This window comes from Seriola lalandi, unplaced genomic scaffold, assembly GCF_002814215.2.
Source record: "Seriola lalandi dorsalis isolate HSWRI2012SDOR001 ecotype SW California unplaced genomic scaffold, Sedor1 jcf7180002054879, whole genome shotgun sequence".
NCBI classification, from domain to species: Eukaryota; Metazoa; Chordata; class Actinopteri; order Carangiformes; family Carangidae; genus Seriola; species Seriola lalandi.
In genome coordinates, this window is record NW_019525432.1 from 315,447 (window position 1) to 336,283 (window position 20,837).

At 42.1% G+C, this 20,837-nt stretch overlaps 1 protein-coding gene across 1 annotated transcript; it reads left to right on the forward strand.

Moving 5' to 3' along the window:
• Window positions 1–2,716: 2,716 nt before the first annotated feature.
• LOC111671487 (hippocalcin-like protein 4) lies at window positions 2,717–20,396 on the forward strand. Its single transcript, XM_023428588.2, has 4 exons — window positions 2,717–2,974; window positions 17,972–18,147; window positions 19,880–20,095; window positions 20,182–20,396. Exons 2-4 carry the CDS (start codon window positions 17,986–17,988, stop codon window positions 20,377–20,379), a joined length of 576 nt encoding a protein of 191 aa, XP_023284356.1. The 5' UTR covers window positions 2,717–2,974; window positions 17,972–17,985; the 3' UTR covers window positions 20,380–20,396.
• Window positions 20,397–20,837: the final 441 nt, after the last annotated feature.

Consider the following 20,837-nt stretch of genomic DNA (forward strand, 5'->3'; position numbering starts at 1 on the left):
TGTATGAAAAAATTGCAATGTCAATAATAAGTAGGTAAAAGAGAACTTAAGAAAAGTACAACACTGAACAGTGTCAAAGTGAGGAGATTAATGGTAGGATGGTGACAAAGGACAGCAGAGATGAAAGAGAGAAGAGGGATGAGAGGACGAGGACAGGCTCGATGGGTTGTCTCCCGTGGCAACCCTGTGTTGCCGATGTACACACACACACACACACACACACACACACCCATGAATATTCACAGAAGTAAAAGGGAGAGAGGCTCATACTAAATTCATGCCATTTTCAATAAAGCATATTTCAATTAGAGGCCAAGAGATTCATTTTATATCAATTAATGTGGTTTCAATAATACATATTTAAATTAGAAAGGAGGAGAGGAGGAAGGGAAGGCAGAAAGACAAATTGGAGGAAGGAGATTTTGCTATAATACGTAAAGGAGTAGTTGGACATTTTGTGAAACAGGCTGATTTGTTGTTATGTGAGAGTTAGATGATAAGATTGATATCACTGTCATGTTAATAGGGATAAATGTTAAGCTACCTGTACAGCAGCCAGTTAGAGCAGCTGGCTAGCATTGGCTTAGCTTAGCTCAAAAACTGGAACGAGGGAGGAAACAGTTACCTTGGCTCTGTCCAAAGGTAATAAAAGAAGTAGTCGCACAAAAGCACACAACTGTGGTTTTTACACTGGCTCATTTTTTGTATAGATTAAGCAAACAACTAAGCTTTGGACAGAGCCAGGCTAGCTCTTTCCCGCTCTTTGCAGTATTTGAGCCAAAGCTAAGCTAATGCTTAGCACGCGTGAGTGTGGTTTCAATCTTTTCATCTAACTCAGCAAGAAAATGACAAGGTGTATCTCCTGGAACATCTAACTGTCCCTTTAAAATGATTACATAAGTCCTGCTCACTGTTTCCTCCTTCAACCTACCAACCTTCCATATTGCTGTATAATTTCATACATCCATGCTGAAACTGGTCGTTTTATCCGGTTATCGGAGTCTCTTTCAGAGTGAGTGATGCTTACCTTGGATTGAAGGACACACACAAGCACAAGCACACACACACACACAAACACACCATAGAGTACAATAAGTGTGTGTTGCAGTGGTCCTGCAGGGTGATGGACGTTTACCTTGTGCTAAAGGTTATGTCACTCCCATCGAGAGGCCCCAGCTGACCTTGACTAATCACACTGTGAAACGTTTTCCCTCCTTTCTGTTATAATCTCTTTTTCTAATATGTATTTACCCCTGCAACATTTCCATATCGGCCACACAGTGAGGTTACACACTAACATATGTATCTGTGTTTCTGACTGCTGCACAGTCACAGCATCACATAACAGGATTTGCTGTTTTCCTGTCTGATTAAAGTGTGAACATGTGTGTTTTAATCAGTTACTTGACTTTAAATCTTAAAATAAGAACGATAATAAAAATGTCTTTATCTAAGCGTTGTTTATCAGTACAAACTGCAGATTGAAACCACATAAATGGTGACAAAATGCCAAAATAAAATCATCGATATACATGCTTCCCCCACTGGACCCTTTCTCATAGACCCAGACACACACCATTCATCAGTATAACCATCTAAGAATAACTGTACACATTACATCATAGCTGAAGTAAATCCACGTCAGCATAAAAGAAATCAATACACACTCTGCAGTTGAAACCATTATATAACCATGCAGGATGTTATCACTGAATAAAAAAGCAACTGAGTATCAGCCCAGTATTATAGGAATCACATTCACATTGGACGATTCTGCAGTTCTGCAGTTTACAGTTTGTGTCCAGTGCCAATGTTCAGTGCTAGCGCAGGAAGAAGTGTTCCTGTATGTAGTGAGGTGGCATATACAGGTAACCTGCAGTTAATCTGATAACCATGATCTTTCCATTACATATTAAGCAGTTTGTCTGTCCTATTTTACTACAGTCTTACCTTACCTTTAAGCATTTTGTAGTTGCCCTGCACAAACACTGTACAAACAAGAATTATAAATATGTTGTCAGTGAACGTAATCTAGCTGAATTGTCCTTCACTAACATTGCTTTGGGGCGACAGGATCGCAGACATAATAAGGGTCCCCTCCAGACATGTTTCAAAAGAGCACTGATTTAACATTGCACCCCCAAAACACTGTTATTATTCCTTAATTAATGTGGAATGTGCAGAAAGGATCAGGGCGTTAACGGGGCCCAGCGGGTCATTTTTGCCCACGGTCACTTAGCAGGTTAATTCAGAGCTCTTGTCTAAAATGATTTTTCATTGATTGTAATACTGTATTGGCTGATCAGTTGTTTGTTTGTATCCCTGTGAGCTTATAAAGACCATTTCCTGGCAATATCTGTCATGTAAATGGAAACCACATCAAAGCACATGAGCCAAAGCGTGAACTCAGGTCTCCAACTGTCACAAAGGCTGAAGAGGGAGAGGTAACTTCCCCTGGGAGAAGTTCCTCTTATACAATTATCATGTGTATTTTCCCGTTTTGTCTGCTCTTGTTTGTTTTTCCTCTTTAGCTTTACTGACACCCCCACTCCCTCTCTCCCCCCTCTTTATCTCTCTCTCTCGCGCGCGCGCCAGAGAGAGGACGCGAGGGCACAGGCGCGCCTGCGTGCGCGCGCAGAGCTCTTTTATTTTTTTTTACTTTTTTTAATTTATTATTTTTTTTTATTGACAAGCCGCTCCGTCGAATCAGATGAGAAGGATCCACCTTTAAACGGTGCCCTGGCTAATCGGCGCGCGGGGGAGGCGACCTTCATGCAAATGTGTTGGCAAGGGAGACGCAGCGGTTCATTCATCTTCTTCCAGAGAGAGGTGAGTTAACACGAAGGTTATTTTACATGAGGGAGGGACTATTTTGGAGCAACAATAATAACCTGCGAATAACTGGGAAAAGCAAAGAAGACGCTTTTGATTCATAGCTGAAAAGGAGCGTTTGTTTTCTTCCAAACATTACAAGGTAAGTGGAGGACATTTTTGTTTTTTTTATTTGTAAACGGTCTCTCGTCGTTATGTTAATGTGTGCAGGTGCTGGTAAAAATGTGTCCAAATATGCCCTTTACTGGCTTACTAGCAAAAGCAATGAGTGATGAGAGAGGAAGTCATGGACATTGTTTTGCTGGGCTAATATCCAAGGTGCTGCACCATGAGGGGGGGGGGGGGGACAGAACCCTTAAGCCTGTCAGTGTTACACTTATCTAGCGCTATAAAGGAGTTAAACAAGGCTTTAATTATACTGAACTGTCTTGTTGAGCAGTTTGTGCCTCCTGTGTCTTGCTCAAGGGCACTCAGGGCTGTAGAGGCAATTGAACCTGGGACCATTGTTCCATGTGGAAAAGAAAAGAGACACTTTGCTGAGACTGAGGCAGAAAAAACATTACCATGCTTATATTGTGCTGGCGTGTGTCAAAATTTGAGGGTTATTTTTATTGAATGCTTCATAAAGCCTATGTTGGATGGATGAATAAACTGTTAGAGTCTCCACAGATGAGAAAATGCAGGGAAGTCAGAGATTGTCCTTCATGCTCTGGGAGCAATTAATGGTTGAACAAAATAAGGCGACCTGTGTGTCGCACCGCTGAAACTGGACTCTGGCTGTGTCTTTCACATGCAGGGCATAAATAAGCATAATATATGGATGTAAAATGAATCATATGTATGTTTACTTGCAGCTTTGGGGTCCGATTGTCCTCTGAATTGCTTTGTGTTTTACAAACAAGTGCGTTTACGTCAAGAGTTTCTTTTCGTGTTTGCAAAAGAAGCTTAGAGTTGCAGGTCTCAACTGTTTTGCCTTCAGAGTCATCTCCTGTGTGAGTGAAGAGAAAGCCGATGACTGAACTAGTGGTTTAGTTTTGTCACCATATTCCACTCCTCTGTGGATGACACCAGGATCTGCACAATCAATAGCACCAGCTTCCAATGTGTGCAGTGTGTGAGCTTGTTCACATTACCGGTGGCCTTCATGCGGCTGTGCATCAAAGGGTCATATCAGATGAGTTATTGCATCATAATGACTGGCCGTGTGTGTGTGTGTGTGTCTGTGCATTTGTATTCTTTGCTGGGTCTATATGTGATGTAGTGTTCATTTACAGGACAAAGCCATCAAAGCAGGGCTCCGTGAAAATGGAAAGACACAAACAAATGCAAACACACATACACACTCACCCATGATGGGCACATCCATGACAGACAGCTGGTGGCAGTGACAGCTCAGTTTGGCTCTGTAGCCCTTTGGCTGCCGGCCTTTAACTGAACAGGAGCAGGTCTTTAGTGCATGATGGGTATCAGAGCTGAAGGGTACACATTTTAAGCTCTGTAGTTTTTTAAACTAAGTGCATATTGACTTAAAGTGATGGAGTATATTAATACAGACACACAAAAGGTGCTGTAGCAGAGTGATTGCTTGTAGTCTTGGCTTTTATTACGCCAGAAAAATAGTTGCTTTACTTCTACTGAAACCCACTTTTACACTATCCACAGACTGTGTAGAGTTCTCAAGAGTCAGGCTGTCTCAAGTGGTGCTGAGCATCCCACAAGGGTGATATTACAGTGGCACAATTTACATCTCGTCCATACGACCTTCTCCTCCAACATATTCACTAAAACCAGCATATTATTATAAATTATGTTATTGATATCTAATATAATATACCTTGACATGCTCAACCAGTCATTGTTTTCAGCATATAAACTGCAGGATTGTTCACATACCGTATATATAGTTGAGGTTGACTTTACAGCAAGCTACAGGTGGGCGATCCGGCCAAAAGATCATATGACAATATTTCTGGGTGGAATCGCAATCCATCACCAATTTAAGTGATCGCATGATTACTTGTGCAGGATTTTATTCTGAAAGTCTGCTTTAATGCTCCTTTCGGATGTTTTTCCACTCGCTGCTATACTCCATGGATTGTGCGTCCAACTGTTGCTGCAAAATCACGCCTGATCGTTAGCTCCAGTGCTCCATGCTAAAACTCTCAAGTACACTCTGTTGAGTGATAATCCAAATAAAGAGGACAGAACTTTCACTGATATATTTTGTGTGTTGTGTGTTTGTGTTTTCTTATTGACCTATACTTTAAGACTTTAAATTAACACAAGCTCCCATTGCTCTCTTCTCCTCTATGGCATTTTTAAACATTACACTGTTACTGTATATTCTAAATAAACCTTTCCAGGGTTTACAATGCTGCTACTCACTGGTATATTGTTTGGCTAGACTGAATACTTGGTCTTTGCAGTGACGTTAAACGTAGACATACACATACGCTAACCCCCTGTTATTTACAATAGGAGGTAGAGAGAAGCTCATTTACACATAACAGCTGAATGACATATCACTGGATGATTATAACCACTTCCTCTACTCTGGAAAGACCTATTGATCTACAATCTGTGGAGTACAATAATATCAGCTCGGAGCAACATGTTGCACTACAATTTCCTGTCTGTGTCTGTGTATATGTGTGTGTGTGTTGTTTGTTTTTCCTGTCTCGTCTTTTTCCTGACAGCAGTGGATGAATGACACTCACAACCACCCCACACTTTTGTGCATCTCTTTTTTCTCTGCCTTTGTATCGCTTACTTTTTGTCGAAAGCCTGTCGCCAGGTGTACTATGCATCTGTCTCACGCATCACTGCATCATTATGTGCGTGTGCTTGCATGTGTGTGTGTGCGTGCGTGCATGTATTTGTGCTGCTGCATGTGTGTCTCTTGACTGATTGATTCAGCCATTAATGTCACATGCTTTGTTACCCAAGGAGATTTATGTTGGAATATGGAAATGTTTGTGTGTGTGTGTGTGTGTGTGTGTGTGTGTGTGTGTGTGTGTGTGTGTGTTTCCAACATACACTACCAGCTCCTCAGAGTTCCGGCTAATAATGGTTGAGCAACAACAAAGGCATGTTGAGTGAAGGAGTTTGGCATAATTGTAAGATAACTAATGAACACCCACATTTATCAATGGACATCATTGACAGGGTGTTTTCCAGTGGATTGACAGATACAATACATTACAATGGAAATGTAACACACACCAGAAACTGTAGGGAAATATGAATAAAGGATGTAGAAAAAGGGCTGTGTGTTCAGTGGTTAGCACTGTCGTCTTACAGCTAGACAGTCGTGGGTGAGAATGTGTGTTTCCTCCCACAGTTTAATAAAAAAAAATGCAGGTGAGGTGAGTCTAGACTCTAAAATGGTCCATAGGTGTGAATATAAGTGTGAACGCGTTGGTCTTTCTATATCGTTATGTGTCAACCTGGTGAGGTGACAGACTGACAATCTGTCACGGTATACCCTGCCTTTGGCCCGATGCATGCTGGGACATTTGTTATGCCTGCTGTGGTGGGGTTTTTTTTTGGTGGCCTTAAAGGTTGAGTAAGTAATTCTAATTCAATACACTTTTTGAAGTGAAATTCAGTGAGTATCTTCTCACGGTCACCCAGTTGTCCGTTCAGTGTGTGTGCAGAATAAAAGAATTCGGTGTTCCCACACAGCCCTGGCTCTGTTGATGGGAAATAAACAAAGTGGCTCGGACTGAGCAACACAACACTATTCCAGCCAATCAGCAAATGGTGGCATTTGTAAGGGAGAGAAGAAGAAGAGGGGATAGCGCCAATTTAACCAGGGGAAGGAGTGGTCTACCTTTCTGTTGCGACCGGACTGTGTGGAGTTTTGAATGGGATTGATTGGGACTGTAGACGAGAGATCAGCGGCAACATTAAGGCAAGGGCATGGAAGCAATGTCTACCGGCGGTTTGGCAGGGGTGTGTACTCCACGACATAAACACATTATCAAGAAGGAAAGATGGCTGAGGCCAAAGAGGAGGAGGCCAGAAGAACAAAACTGAAAAAGAAGTGCTATAATCAGACAACGGTGAAGAGCCGCAGGAACATAGGTGAGGCTTTCCAATGGTGGAGACTGCATGGTTGGACTGGAAAAGAAATTCAGTACTGGACGCATCCGCTAGTACTGGCCTGCACCCCAAATGACAGGCACACAAAGAAGGCGGGTAAAGAGACTGCATTAGGCAAATGTTGAGTTATAGAACGCAATAAGACAGCAAAACAAATCACAGTATTTAACAGATATACTTATTATTATCATCATTAGCAAACAGCCACCTATTTAAACATCCTGCAGACATGTTTGGAGACCAGCTCTGTGTTTTCAGACTCATCAGTATATTAGTTTTATATATTAGGGTTAAATATGTGTGATTTTGGTTGTTCATCCTCACATTTTAATTTTGAGAAAGCAGGTTCTTCCAGATTCCCCCACAGCCCCCATTACCTTTTTACTGCATTTGACATGGATACTATTGATCATGACCTAATCCATCACACATCTCCTGTGCATAGTAAGCTAATAGATGTCTGGTTGACATATGTTACATAAGACCAGCCTTGATCAGCTGCAGCTGTTTTAACATGTGAAATTGTGTCACATTTCTGTATTAAGTGCTGAGAGTGCTTAAGTGCTGGGAATTACCAAATTCTTACCAGAGGATTAGTGGAAGTAAAAGAAAAAGTCAGGGCCAATTTTTCTCCATGTCAGTGCCAGGACAAACAGAAACGCTGCCAAAATGAGGAAAACAGTCCATCTCAAGGCCGGAGACACTAACTAAATACACAAGCTTTCAAATCTAAAAATAACGATGAGTATATATATATATATATATTGCAATGCTTTCTAACAAATTATCAGCTACATCAAACCATAGCCTTTGCATGTACAGTATGATGTGTGTTTTCTATGTGTTTCAGTGCTACACAGATACACATATGGCACTAGCTGAATTAGAGGTGTTAATTTAACTTAAAATGACACAGAGCAACTTTAAACACAATGTTCTGACATGATTGTGCCGGTTGTGCGACGTTGCTTTGCCGCCCTCCACCAGGTCTTTGTTTCAGAACACATTAAATGTTCATGTTAACAAAGGACAGTGATGAGAGGATACCTTTCAGTACAGGAGCAGGGGTAAGTGCTGCAGGCATTTGTCTCATGCTCCGTTTCCCCTGTTCTCCTACACTACTGTCAACATACTACACAATAAACACACTACCGTGTGTGTGTGTGTGTGTGTGTGTGTGTGTGTGTGTGTGTGTCTCTGTGTGAGTGTGTGCTTACGGGAAATGGGCATATTTGTTCCAGAGACTGTTTTTGTCTGATGCTGAAACACCTGAGCCTTACAACCAAACAGCTCTCCACCAGGCCTTACGTAATATAGGAAAATGTGTTTTTTGTGCATATGAGCGTCTGTTTGTGTGTGTGTTTGGGTCTGTGTGATTGTGTCTGTGTGATTTTATAGGTGCTGCCTGGAATATTATTAGCCACATTTAAAAGGCTGTGCAGGTTTGATAGGGTGCATATAGAAACAATAGTCAACAATTATTGCAGCACTCAGACGTGAGTCACCCAGACTTGAGTGTACATGTAAAAATGATGGCATTAAATAAAATATCGAGGTGTATAAGTGGTGTTTTGGAGATATGGGAGACAAAGGTTAGCAGGGAGACTGACTCATAATGGCACACGCATGCAGCCGTTTTGTCCCCCGTGTTCCTCCCCAGGCTCGACATGCTGCCTGGTCTTAAATTAGAGTTTGAACTGCACTGAGGTGAGCCGCGTTTCTATAGTGATGCATCCTTCCTGCTCCAGTCACCACAGAGACGTATGTAGATTAAAATGATATTTAGATCATACCTCAACATCTCAGCTCCAACACATCTCAGAACTTACATATTCATACATATTATATTCACTTTATATTAATAAGACTTTCACTGTTTATGTCACTGTTACATAATTCGCATACAGACATTTCTGGATTTTATTTTTTAAAATCTTTTTATTTAACTTCTATTGCAACCACTAGATTAGATCTCCTCCTTCTCCTCCCACTATTACTTATGGCTAGACAGTCAATATAATCTGTATTACATTATGGAAAATATGAGCGGGCAATAAGGATAAAGTTTATGCATGATACATAGTTTTATATTGTCATATCAGAATAAATTGTAATATATGTATATTGTACAATGTAAATTCAATGAAAATTTCCTTATAGATAAAGTAGAATAAGTTTTTGGTTGAAATAATACATATAATAATACAGATGCAAAATCCTGTAAATCCAATATTGCCTTAAAGCAGCACTGCTCATTGATTTGTCTTTTGGGGGTGAGTGGGTCATATGACGTGAGCCCAAGTCAAGTAACAGGTCTTGTCGAGTGTTTTGTGCTCACTGATCATTAAAATGAATATCGATTCATTTTATTTCATGCTGGGTGACTATGCAAGACCTGTGCAACACTGTCCCGCATAATTTCTTCTATTTAAGACTTGAAGACACTGCTTTAAATACAATGCTATATTGCTGTCGCACTTGAGAACAAACACAGCGTCATCGTTGCAGAATAAATTTAAAATTGACAGAGAATCCAAAAATGAAATGACTGAAGAAATCATCTCTTTAATTAGCATAATCTTCAAATGCTGTTACTGTCACATGTAACAGAACTTTAAAATCTGTGATTGGATGTTTCTTACCATGATGTACCTTGGGAGTTGTAGTTGTGACAAGTTACATTTTTAAGCACACAAGTTCACTTTTTTACTAAAGAACCAATTATTTTTTAATAAGATTGAACAATTAATCTAAAATATTATTGAAATCGCAATAGGGCCAAGTGCGTAATTTGTTTGATGATGGTAAAATGTGTCAGAACATAAATGAGAGTACAAATGACTATTCCAGCTGGAATTGTGACTCATATTGCGATATCTGCCAAAATAATTGCAATATATATGTTTGTTTTTTTTGCACTGTTGATAAAACCAGGACAGTGTCATGCCCTTACAAGCTGAAGAAGTAGATCCAGCTGTGAGTCATGTGACATTTTTCTATAGGGAAAATAAATAGATCTTTTACTTCTGGGTGCCAGAAATAGCTCCCAGTAGTTTGCAGCTCTGTGGGAAATGTATGTAGAATTACATGTAAAGTGATCAAAATGATGTTCATTGCAATATCAGTCCTGCTTCTGGCGTACTGAATCAGACTGCAGGTTTCTAACTGGCAACCACTGCCCACTGGTCAGATCGTGTCTAATCAAACACAGAGCATCATGTGGGACGAAGAAGACACTGCCCAGTTTTTAGATTTTCAATTAAGCCCCCTCGTCAAACCCACATATCAGCAAGTCAATTGGCCAGGGCCAGTTGGCAGAGCGACTGTAATGATTGGCCAAAACCCTAATCCTCTGCCGGACGGCTGTTTGGCGGTTAACTGGGCAACTGTTGTCAAGACGACTTATTGTTCTATTTCGCTTTTGATGGTTTCGGCGAGCTGCCACGAAGACCATTCAGAGAGCGGTTTATCGGCCACATGTCAATAAGCAGGCTGCACACTTCTCATCAGATTTCGGCATCTTCCTGTATTCCTATTCTTTCACTCTGGAACACACACACACACACACACACACACACACACACACACACACACACACACACACTCCACAATGTAGTTCACGGTGAGGGCTGGCATTGGACTGGTATCCTATTGATTGTTCCCCCATTGCTGTGACAGTCCATTGTACATTTCCACTCTCACAAAGGTTATTGCCATTGCAAACACACAACAGACAACACACACACACACACCACACACACACACGCACAGGAAATTACTACTGTATGGGAGGCCTAGTTTCTTATTTTTGCTCTCTTTCCAACTCAATTACAGCTTTTGCCAGCTAATCATTTTCAGTCACGGGGACACCAACACATTTTCCCCTCTGGGCTCCAGTCAGTTACAGCCCGAGTGCCTGAGCCTCATAATAATGACAGGGTAAGCCCGCTGCTTTCTAACCTTCTTTTCTTCCTCGTGTACCCTCGTGCTGCGAGTGACCAGAAAGAAAAAATGTTTTTAAAGTTGATAGGTATAATTCTGGCAACAACTTTAGTTTTTTTGAACTCACTCTTGAAATCTTACATGGTGCAAGTGATCAAGGGGGTGGGTGTCTTTTTGTTGCTGCCTCAAAAACTTTTCCTCAAAGATTTTTGAAGAAATTGATCCAACAGAACATACAGTAATTTGATAACTAATCCAAGCCAATCAGTCTCGTACATTGCATTTCCTTAACAGTGAACTGCTTTGGCTCCGACAGATTTGTTATTTAATTTTTGGGTTGTAACATACTCGTTTTTGTCATGATCAATTGCCGTTTTCAAACTAAAACGTACGGTGGCCCTGAGAGCTCACTGCAAATTCAGAAAACATTTGCATCAATTTGACAACACATGCCCTGCAAACTGGCTAATTGTGACTTTGGAAGTTAAAAGCATTGAATAACAACTGTGTCCCAGCACGTAAAACTTATTATTGTGGATGGAGCCTGAGGGTCAGTGTTTGTGCTTGTGTCATCCTTATCACCAGCTGAGTGAACGAGGACTGACGTTAGTTGGACAGGACGGAGGCTTGTGACTGAACATGAGTTATTATTTTTTAAGGGGACAGCTCATCAACGCACACATTAGGGAAAATATCAACTGAATTAATCAACATGGGCAAGACTAAGTCTGTGAGAGGTTCTCAATGTCAGTTTTGATCCTCTCTCAGTTAATTGCCCAGCTCTACAGCTATCATCTTCTATCATTAAATAATTTAAAAAATATTCATTCATCTTTTAAAAATAGGACTGCAGCTAATGTAAGTGTTCATCACTGATTCATCTGGTTGTCCTCGATTAAGCCATTAATCTTTTGGTCGACAAAATGTCAGAAAAAAGTAAATATAGCTATCACATTCCCAGTTTCCTGAAGGCCAAGATGATGTCATTAGAGTTGAGGCAGTATACTGGTTTCACTGTATACCACGGTATGAGAATTGATGGCTGTCACACCGTGTACATTTGCTTATTGTCGGTACTGAAACAAAATGCAACCAGATGCCTGTCAGACTCGGAAAGTGGCGCCACACAAAAACGTGGGATTGTTCTCAAGGTCGGACATTCAGTTTGCAAAAAATGTGGACGCAAACACGTTCGCCCCGTCTTCGAGGACACACTCCCTCCATGCAGCTCAACGTATGAGTCCCGTTTATAACTGATGAAAAAATGTGAATCTTTCAATGTTCATAAAGCGCGCTATTCAAAATAATTTTCCTCATCTCGGCTACATCATTGTCTGTTCATTCAGTAACCTCTGACTCCCAAACAGACACACACTGACGCCTATTTGACCCCATAAGGAAAAACACACACACACACACACACACACACACACACAAACGTTCCCCACTCGGGAGTGTATGCGAGTTGAAAGGTACAGACGGGATCAGTCTGGCTTTTTACAAACCAAACAATCAATACATTAATGGAGAAATTAATCAGAAAATTATCATCACTGTTCAGACAGAGACGTTTCATTTCAGGGCTTTCGACAGGTGACACACCAGTCTGAGAGATGGAGATCTTTGAACAGACACGATAAAAGACAGTTGATAGTGACAACAATGGCCTTTAGACGGATTTTTATCAGCGTCTGGCTCCAAAAAATGGGCAGAGCAGCTGGAGGACGGTGAGATAGAGGCTCTAGGCTCCCAGGTGGAGGTGTTGAAGGCTCACCTTCCAGAAAGCAGAGCAACATGCCTCCTGTCAGAAGAGAAGGTCCGTGAGCTCTCTACCAAGCTGCAGTCAGAGACCGAACAGATCAAGGCCGTCAAAACAGGCAGAGGATTTTATTGCAGAGCTCCAGAGGAAAGTGAGTGAGCAGTTTCAGCCACAAAAAGACCCACAGCAGCAAGTAAGAGAAACAGTCTCATGCTGAAAAGGTGAGAGGGGATCAAGGGCCTATCCAGGGGCTGATCCAGGGGCCCCTCCATCAGAAATTGGAGGGCCTGAAGGCAGAACTGGAAGAACTGACCTTAAGTAACCTTTACTTGGTCACAGGGCTCACAGCTGAGGAAGAGGTCAGTCAGGCCCTCCGGAGTGAAAATACCAGGCTCTCTAACAGGCGGGAGACGAAAGAGAAGGAGTCTCTGTCCAAACAGGCAGAGTGTCTTCCCAGCGAGACCTGGAGACTGCAGCTGGAAAGACAAGCGAGGATCAGGAGCTGATCCAGGGGCCGAGGAGTGAGTAGGACAGAACTGGAGGAACTGACCTCAAAACAACCTCAAGCTTGTCACCAATCTCAAGGCTGAACGAAAGGTCAGTCAGGCCCTACAGAGAGGAAATGCCCAGCTGAAGGAAGAGCTGAAGGAGCAAAGGGAGGACTCTCTCACAGTTTTACAGGACCTAGAACAAGAACTGTTACCACAACCTGAAGTGTCTGAGAACAAACTCCCAGAGAAAAAAAAAGAAGAAAGAGCTACTCAGTCTGGAAAAGAGTCTGTCACTTCCTCGGATTGAGGAAGAAGAACGAGGAGAGGCGGGAGAAAGAGTCAACAACCAATTCCTTGTATCCTCACAATTTAACCACTCAGTCGCCTCCACCATTGACGGATTCACGGCATGAGTCTGGCCCATATACGGCATGATGCAACTTCTACATCTGGGGCGCACAACAGCCGTAATCTGCCCGGATGTGGCAGTAATGCGGGCCAGGCTTGGACCAAGTGTGGACCAAAAGTCCGAAACCACTAACGGTCACTTTCTGCCACAAATTAGGCTCCGCCCACAAGACATGTCATCGCTGTTTACAAACACAAAAAAAATGTGTGTTACTGCCGACTGTGGCTCACAAACATGTAGACTATAACTAGCTTATCCGGTTGGCTGAATCACCATCATGCTGGACTGGCAAACACACACACACACACACACACACACACACACATGCAGTGACACACACACACAGTCTCCCACGCATTTACAACTCAGATTAGACTTTGTGTTTACTATCAGTCTGACAGCTGCAATGAACATGCGTTAAGGCCCCTTCAGACTCAATAAGATACACGTCTTTCTCTATTGAACGCCTGTTGAGACAATTTTCTACAAGCTCTGCTTATCTGCCTGCCGCCTCCCATCTTCCTCCCCCCTTCCATCTTCATTGCTTTTCCCTTCTCTCTCCCTGTTTGTCCTCGTCCCTCAGAGGTGTGAATCCAGATTGAGTCATCCTCCCTCTCGTGTTTTTCTTTTCTTTTTCTTTTTTTTCTAAACACAGCCTCTTCATCTTTCCTTGCTGTGTCTTTTCCCCTCCTTTATAATTTTCATGTCACTGTGTGATTGTCTACGTGTAGAAGAATGTTGGATTCAGCCTGTGTGTGGTGGGACTAATATGTCCTGGTTGTCCCCTGGTTGAAGCTAGCGTTTTTGTGTGTGTTCTTGTGTGTGTGTCTGTGTGTGCAATTGTGTTCTCATGCCTCTGCCGTGTTGACGTGAACGGATTGTCAAAGACGTCATTGGGCACAGCAACAGCATGTTGCCAGGCCAATTGATCCCTTTGGCGGAATGAGCAGAGAGGCGTTGAGGGTCGTATATTTGCGGGAAATTGCAGCATTTAGGGAATAAAGCTATTCATGTTAGCTCCAGAGGGAGGGACTTTGAATGCACTGTCATTAGAGAGCATAAATGGGCCTCCCCTGGGATTTGATCCTCTCACAGGCTGTTTAGGGTTTATGGTGCCAATACTAAAATTGACATTTTTTGAATTAAAGCCGAAAATAGCTGCGACTTCATGCTGATAACCTCTATCCAAAAGATACGAGGATTCCAGACGCCTGGACAATGCAGCTCTGTCGGTAAAGTATGAGTTTTGTAGGTGGCGTTCTTTCCTTTATCTGTTCAGCCATGATGGATATTATTAGATAGCTCGTGCTTAACATCCCTGTTTCTCTATTCAATGCTCCCTGAGATCCACATAAAAACATGGCCTGATAACCAGTGTAAATTTCCATTTTGTTTCACTTTATTATTCAGACTCTTATCACATTCATGCACATTTCTGTTTGGGAGCCGGGGTTCTATTGTTTTGTTTTGCTCCGACCAGTCATTAGAGAGTTACATAACACAGAGCGGATGCTAGGAGCAGTCTAGTTTACAACCACAGTTAAACAAATATGGCAAGTTAAAGCTGCATTAATTGATTATTTGGCCACTTGGGGGGGGGGGGGGGGGGGCAGCGTAACAATCTATAAACACAACACTCATATATCATCACCCATTAAAGTTGTTATGCTGAACATTTTAACGGTACCTCCTATTTAACCTCCAGCAGACGCAGAGCAACATGTTTCACATTTATCCACTCGCCTTTTAGATCAATTTTGGTCTCCACCAACTTTTCTGAAAAAATATCTGGATTTTTAGCTGCTAAATACTCAACTCTATGAGGGACTCCTTTCCCATCGCACATTATCATTTGATCCATTCTTAATATAACATATTGACTAGTGCAAATTATTTCCGCGATAAGTTAACTTACATTAACCTGCACGGCTGTGTCCATCTCAGTAAAGCCCGTTAACGTTTTTGTTTCTTCTTTTTTTTCAACGGATGCAGCTGTTTTTCTGGTTCAGGGAAGAAAAGTTTGTTTTGCAACTAGTATCAGGAAACAGCCATCAGTGAGTGCAGCAGCAGACCTTTTTAAATCACTGAAAAAACTGTTGATGTGTACAGAGGTTCAGAGGTCTGGAATTGAATTGTCGGGACTACGTAAACAGGTACATCAGGAGTCTATTTTTTCCATCCATTTCTGTTTCTCTTTACACATCAAGCTCATCTTTATTGCAATACACGCAGACCCTCCACATACATCGTATGGGTGTGCGTGCGCTCACATAAGCATCACCTTCTTTAAGGCAGCCAAAAAGAGAAAATGGCACAGAAGCCAGTTAATCTGTATTCATGAGTGGATCTCATTGGTTCCACAGAGATTTGATTTATTTGCTAATCCATGAAAAAGAAACAGCCGGGGGTAAACTTCAGATAACCTCCACCAACTGAATAGCTACTCCCCCACAACACATTTCTGCCTCAGTTAAGATGAGCTGGCAGAGACCTGAGCGCCTCACTGGAAGACAGCATCCAACCTGGGGACCTATGGGTCGCCTGTCTTGCCGGCGTGAGCAGTGTTTATTTTGATTCTTTCAGATGGGATAAGTTTCCAACGCGTCGGCTCGCCTGGCTAGTCGCGCCTCTCGCTATCTTCCACAGGAAACTCTATTATCTGCTACATTTGGTTCTCTAATAGAAGGATAAAATCTCATCTGCCTCAATCAGAGGCAAGATGCATTACTACAGCAACTGTGCTGCGTGTGTGCGTGTGCGTGTGTGTGTGTGTGTCAAAATAAACTCACTGCCTGTGGCACAAGTTGGTGCTCTTGTGGTGTGTTGTCTTTGTTGATGCAGTCAGTTATTTACAGAGCTACCTGACTGGCCACTGTCAATTATTTAGAGGCAGTTAAACTTTTATTCTACACGTCTGCAGCTTGAGGCAGAGTGTCATGAATCTAACTCGTCTGTTTGGAGGTGGTCTCTTCACACTGACCCTCTCCCACGGGGGGAAAACATCGCTACAGGTGTTTGTGCCACAACATGATCCTCCTCTTCACCGCTGGCCCTCAGCATCTGTCTGCATCCATCCTGCAGCAGTTAACCTTGTGAAACTGAACTGTGTGTGCGCACATGTTTCCGTGAGTGTAATTGTGTCTGTGCGAAGACAAGTGCTTGTTTAAGTAACGCATTTCTTTTAAACTGATGTAGAAATATTGTGAGATGCAACACAAAGGAGTAGTACGTTGGCCCAGATGGGTCAAAACAATGGAAAAGCATTTGAGTTGACCTGTCTGGGCCACCGTAGAGTCGCTTTCCTACACTCAAAACTCCTGAGTCACCTCTGCTTTGGTTCATTCGTGTCACTGCACAATTTAAATACAAACTCCTCTGTGGGAACGGACCACTTAACAGTTGCTCGTCCATGGAGGACACGCGCCGGGTGTTATTATAAACCTGCTAAAAGTCGAAGCTATTTTCCGGCAGCTACAGAGAAAAGTCAAAGATGTTTGAATTGAACTGGACTGCAGCGAACACATGAACGCTCAAGCTGTGTCCCTTCTTTTCTCTCAAACAACTGAGAAGAGAGAAACGTAAATTTTTGTGTTTCAGCTTGATGAGATCACAGGCGACCTTTTCACAACAACTTAATGAGAGAACGACCTCGCTCCTATTGATATCCTTTATTGCTCTTCCTCTGAGCTCTCGGCTCTCTTGCGGTGCCTCCCACTTGTCACGGGAAGTCCAAAATATTTGTGCAGTTTACAGTGACTTAGGGTTTTGTTGCCCCTTTCTCCATGACTCACTCGCCATAAAGCATGACAGGATGATATTTCAGCCATGAAACCGTCACCACACTCTTTCTGCAATTTAGAGGAGGATTTGTGGCTGCCTGGCTCGGCTGCGTCAGCTGTGTCCTGGTGTCAAAGTGCGAGCGCTGTCAGACAGGGCTGTGAGTCAGCGATGGCGTCATGACGGCGCTGCAGCGGTCCTCATATGTGTGTGGTTAGGAGCCGGGGTAATGGGCCAATTTATGGACGAAATGCCAGCAAAGTTACCAGGGGCTTTACTCACATAAAGTGATTATGGAGGTAGAATAATATGAGTCATTATCGAACTGGAAAGACCTTTTTGTAGCATGGACGATTATTCTGCAATGTATGACCACTTCTAAAAGTGTCCATTTCCACCAATCATTTAACAGATGACTCCACTTGTTCAATGCAGACGTATGTGTTTATTAAATAATGATAACTTTCCAGACATTTACTAGCCTTTATATATATATATATATATATATAGAGAGAGAGATATCTTACTGTTATGGATCAGAGTAATATGTGCACATTTACATTTTTTAAGTGAAATCAGTTTTACTGTTGTTGCTGTTATTTGTCTAGCACCTCCTCACCTGTGTTCACCCTATCTCTCTCCCTCCCTCCCACTCAGAGAGGTGAAGCATCATGGGGAAACACAACAGCAAGCTGGCTCCGGAGGTCCTGGATGACCTGACCAAGAACACTGAATTCAACGAGGCAGAGCTCAAGCAGTGGTACAAAGGCTTCCTCAAAGACTGTCCGTCTGGCATTCTCAACCTGGAGGAGTTTCAGCAGCTCTATGTTAAGGTGAGGGTGAGGAGGGGGGGCATGAAGCAGAGGAAGTGAAATCATATTATTATATGATTGATTATACAGTAATACAAAGTTTCTTTACAGCTGGGTAACATTAGGTTTTACATAGCCTACAGCAAAAGCTGTGCTCTCGGTTTTTTTTCCCATACTTATATAAAAACCTTTTAAACCTTTTAAATGACTCACACCATTGTTAGGCTGCTACATAGAAAGTTTATGATACTGTGGCTACTGTGACTAATGGCCCGGTGTTTGGGGCAAAGAGAGGAGGGAGAGCCTGTGATACTGCCACCGTGTCTGTTGCCGTCTCAGATTATTCTGGAGCTTTCTGAGATGGCGCAGCGTCAGAGAGAGGCTGACTGATTTTTCATGGATGCACAAAGGGGTTAAAGATATTTTTAAATCAGTTTCGCATATCCTCTCAGGCTCTTTGACTTCTCAGAAAACGACCGTGGCTTGTATCTGGTAATCTGCAGTGACGATGATGTCAAGAACTTTGTATAGTAACTTAAATATGTAAATGAATCCAAAACCTGAAAGACAAAATTATAAAGAAAACTATTTACCATCATTTAACCTTCAGATAAAAATAAGTTTTTAGGAGGGACTTAGAAGAGGATACAGACTATGAATGTGTAAGATCCTCAGTTGAGGGGCCTGGACAACAACAGTCTTACAATCAGTTCTGACAGTGAAAGGCAGCGAGGAGTGGTGGGATGTGATTTCTTCTCTTAGCACTGTACTGTACATACAGTATATGAAACACAGGATATAAAACATAAAAAAACTGTCTTTGCATGTTTCCCCTGCTGAGATCCACATAAAATTCACTACAATAATCAAGTGTGGTGGAGATAAAAGCATAAATACTCATGCTTAGTTTCTCATGAAACCAAATCACATCATGATATGAAGTTTTACTTTTATGAAGAGGTATTTCTATATTGTAAAAGAGGTTCTTCCTGTACAAATAGTAGTAGTAGTTTCACTCTGTGAACAAGAAGTCTTTAACCGTCATTTTTAAAAGCAGTCACATCGACAGACTCACAAAAAACAAGACGTTTTTGTTGTTGTCAGTCAAATGAAATTTTTTTTTTATCATTTTCAAATGGTTGAAATTTCAGAAATGTTCTGGCACTCCATAAAGTCTGAGTGACAGGTCTGAAGGATCAAAGTCTTGACTCAGAAAGAAAACAGAATCCTGCACCCTGTCCATCACATGTACTAACTTTATTGACAATGTTTCAAACTTCATAGAGACAAAGAAATAATGTTTATATGAGTGGTTGAAATGACAACTACAAGTATAACCACAGCACATATTTCTTGTTTACGCAGATATTTAATCAAATGATATATTCTGAAATAGGATAATAATATACTCAATACATGGTCAGTGCACAATCACTGTGGTGACACATGTACAACACAGGAAGATAGACTAACCGTACCTATGGTTAGTCTATCTTCCTGTGTTGTAGAAAATATATTAGCTACAGTTAGAAAGAAAAGTAGAAAATACACCCGAATGGTCAGTTTGTGCCTTTCAGAATAAAAGCTTTGCTCAATCAGCGTAGCATTTCACAGGAATGTATATTGCTCCGTTCAAGCGTAGTGTAAAAAATCATTACGCTGCTACAAATATTATGTCTTCACTTTCTTTTCAAGAGAAAGAATTGCTGCTTATGTTGTGTGCCTTGTTTTTTTGTCATTTTTCACACCTCAGTTTTTCCCGTACGGTGACGCCTCCAAGTTCGCCCAACATGCGTTTCGGACATTCGACAAGAACGGTGACGGGACCATCGACTTCAGAGAGTTCATTTGCGCCCTGTCCATCACCTCCAGGGGCAGCTTCGAGCAGAAACTCAACTGGGCCTTCAACATGTACGATCTGGACGGGGATGGAAAGATCACGCGCATGGAGATGCTTGAGATCATAGAGGTGTGTTTGTGTTTTATTTAGTAGGAAATCCTCTCCGCTGATTCCACATTTTTAAGAACATTTCTTTTCCCTTCCCTCCTCCGCAGGCCATCTACAAGATGGTGGGCACAGTGATCATGATGCGTATGAACGAGGACGGGCTGACCCCTCAGCAGCGCGTGGACAAAATCTTCTCCAAGATGGACAAGGACCACAACGATGAAATCACCCTGGAAGAGTTCAAAGAGGCCGCCAAGTCTGACCCTTCCATCGTCCTACTGCTGCAGTGTGACATGCAGAAGTAGAGAGGGATGGGTGGAGATACAGAGGGAGGGAGGGGAGGGACGGGGGAAAGAGTTGAACTGAAACAAGAGAAGGAAAAAGGATATGAGAACAGAGAGGCAAGAGATGAAAGGGGGGGAGGTACAGTTAAAGGGAGGAGGAGGAGACAGGTAGGGAGGCTTTTTTTGAGGTAGTGATGACTAGAAGTGAACCATGTTTGGAACACAATGGACCTCTGATTGATGCCATTCTTTTCTTCCAGCACTGCGGCGCTTCTGCTTCAGTCTAGATGGGTCTCTTTATAAATTCGGTCTGGTGATCTGTGAAAGGTGGAAATCCTGCCAGCTGATTTTGAAATAGGCCAAAAAAAAAAAAAGAAAAAAAAGAAGATATATAGTAGGGATTTACAGAGGAAATACAGTCAGTAGAAGTGTCACTCACACTTTCACACTGTCAGACTCGCTGCCTGGCATGTGAGACT

Excerpts from the sequence above, each read along its gene's own strand:
- LOC111671487 (XM_023428588.2), top strand. The coding sequence starts at position 17,986 with ATGGGGAAACACAACAGCAAGCTGGCTCCGGAGGTCCTGGATGACCTG. Across the intron at positions 18,148-19,879 it reads TTCAGCAGCTCTATGTTAAG|TTTTTCCCGTACGGTGACGC; the intron begins GTGAGGGTGAGG and ends TTCACACCTCAG. Across the intron at positions 20,096-20,181 it reads AGATGCTTGAGATCATAGAG|GCCATCTACAAGATGGTGGG; the intron begins GTGTGTTTGTGT and ends CCTCCTCCGCAG.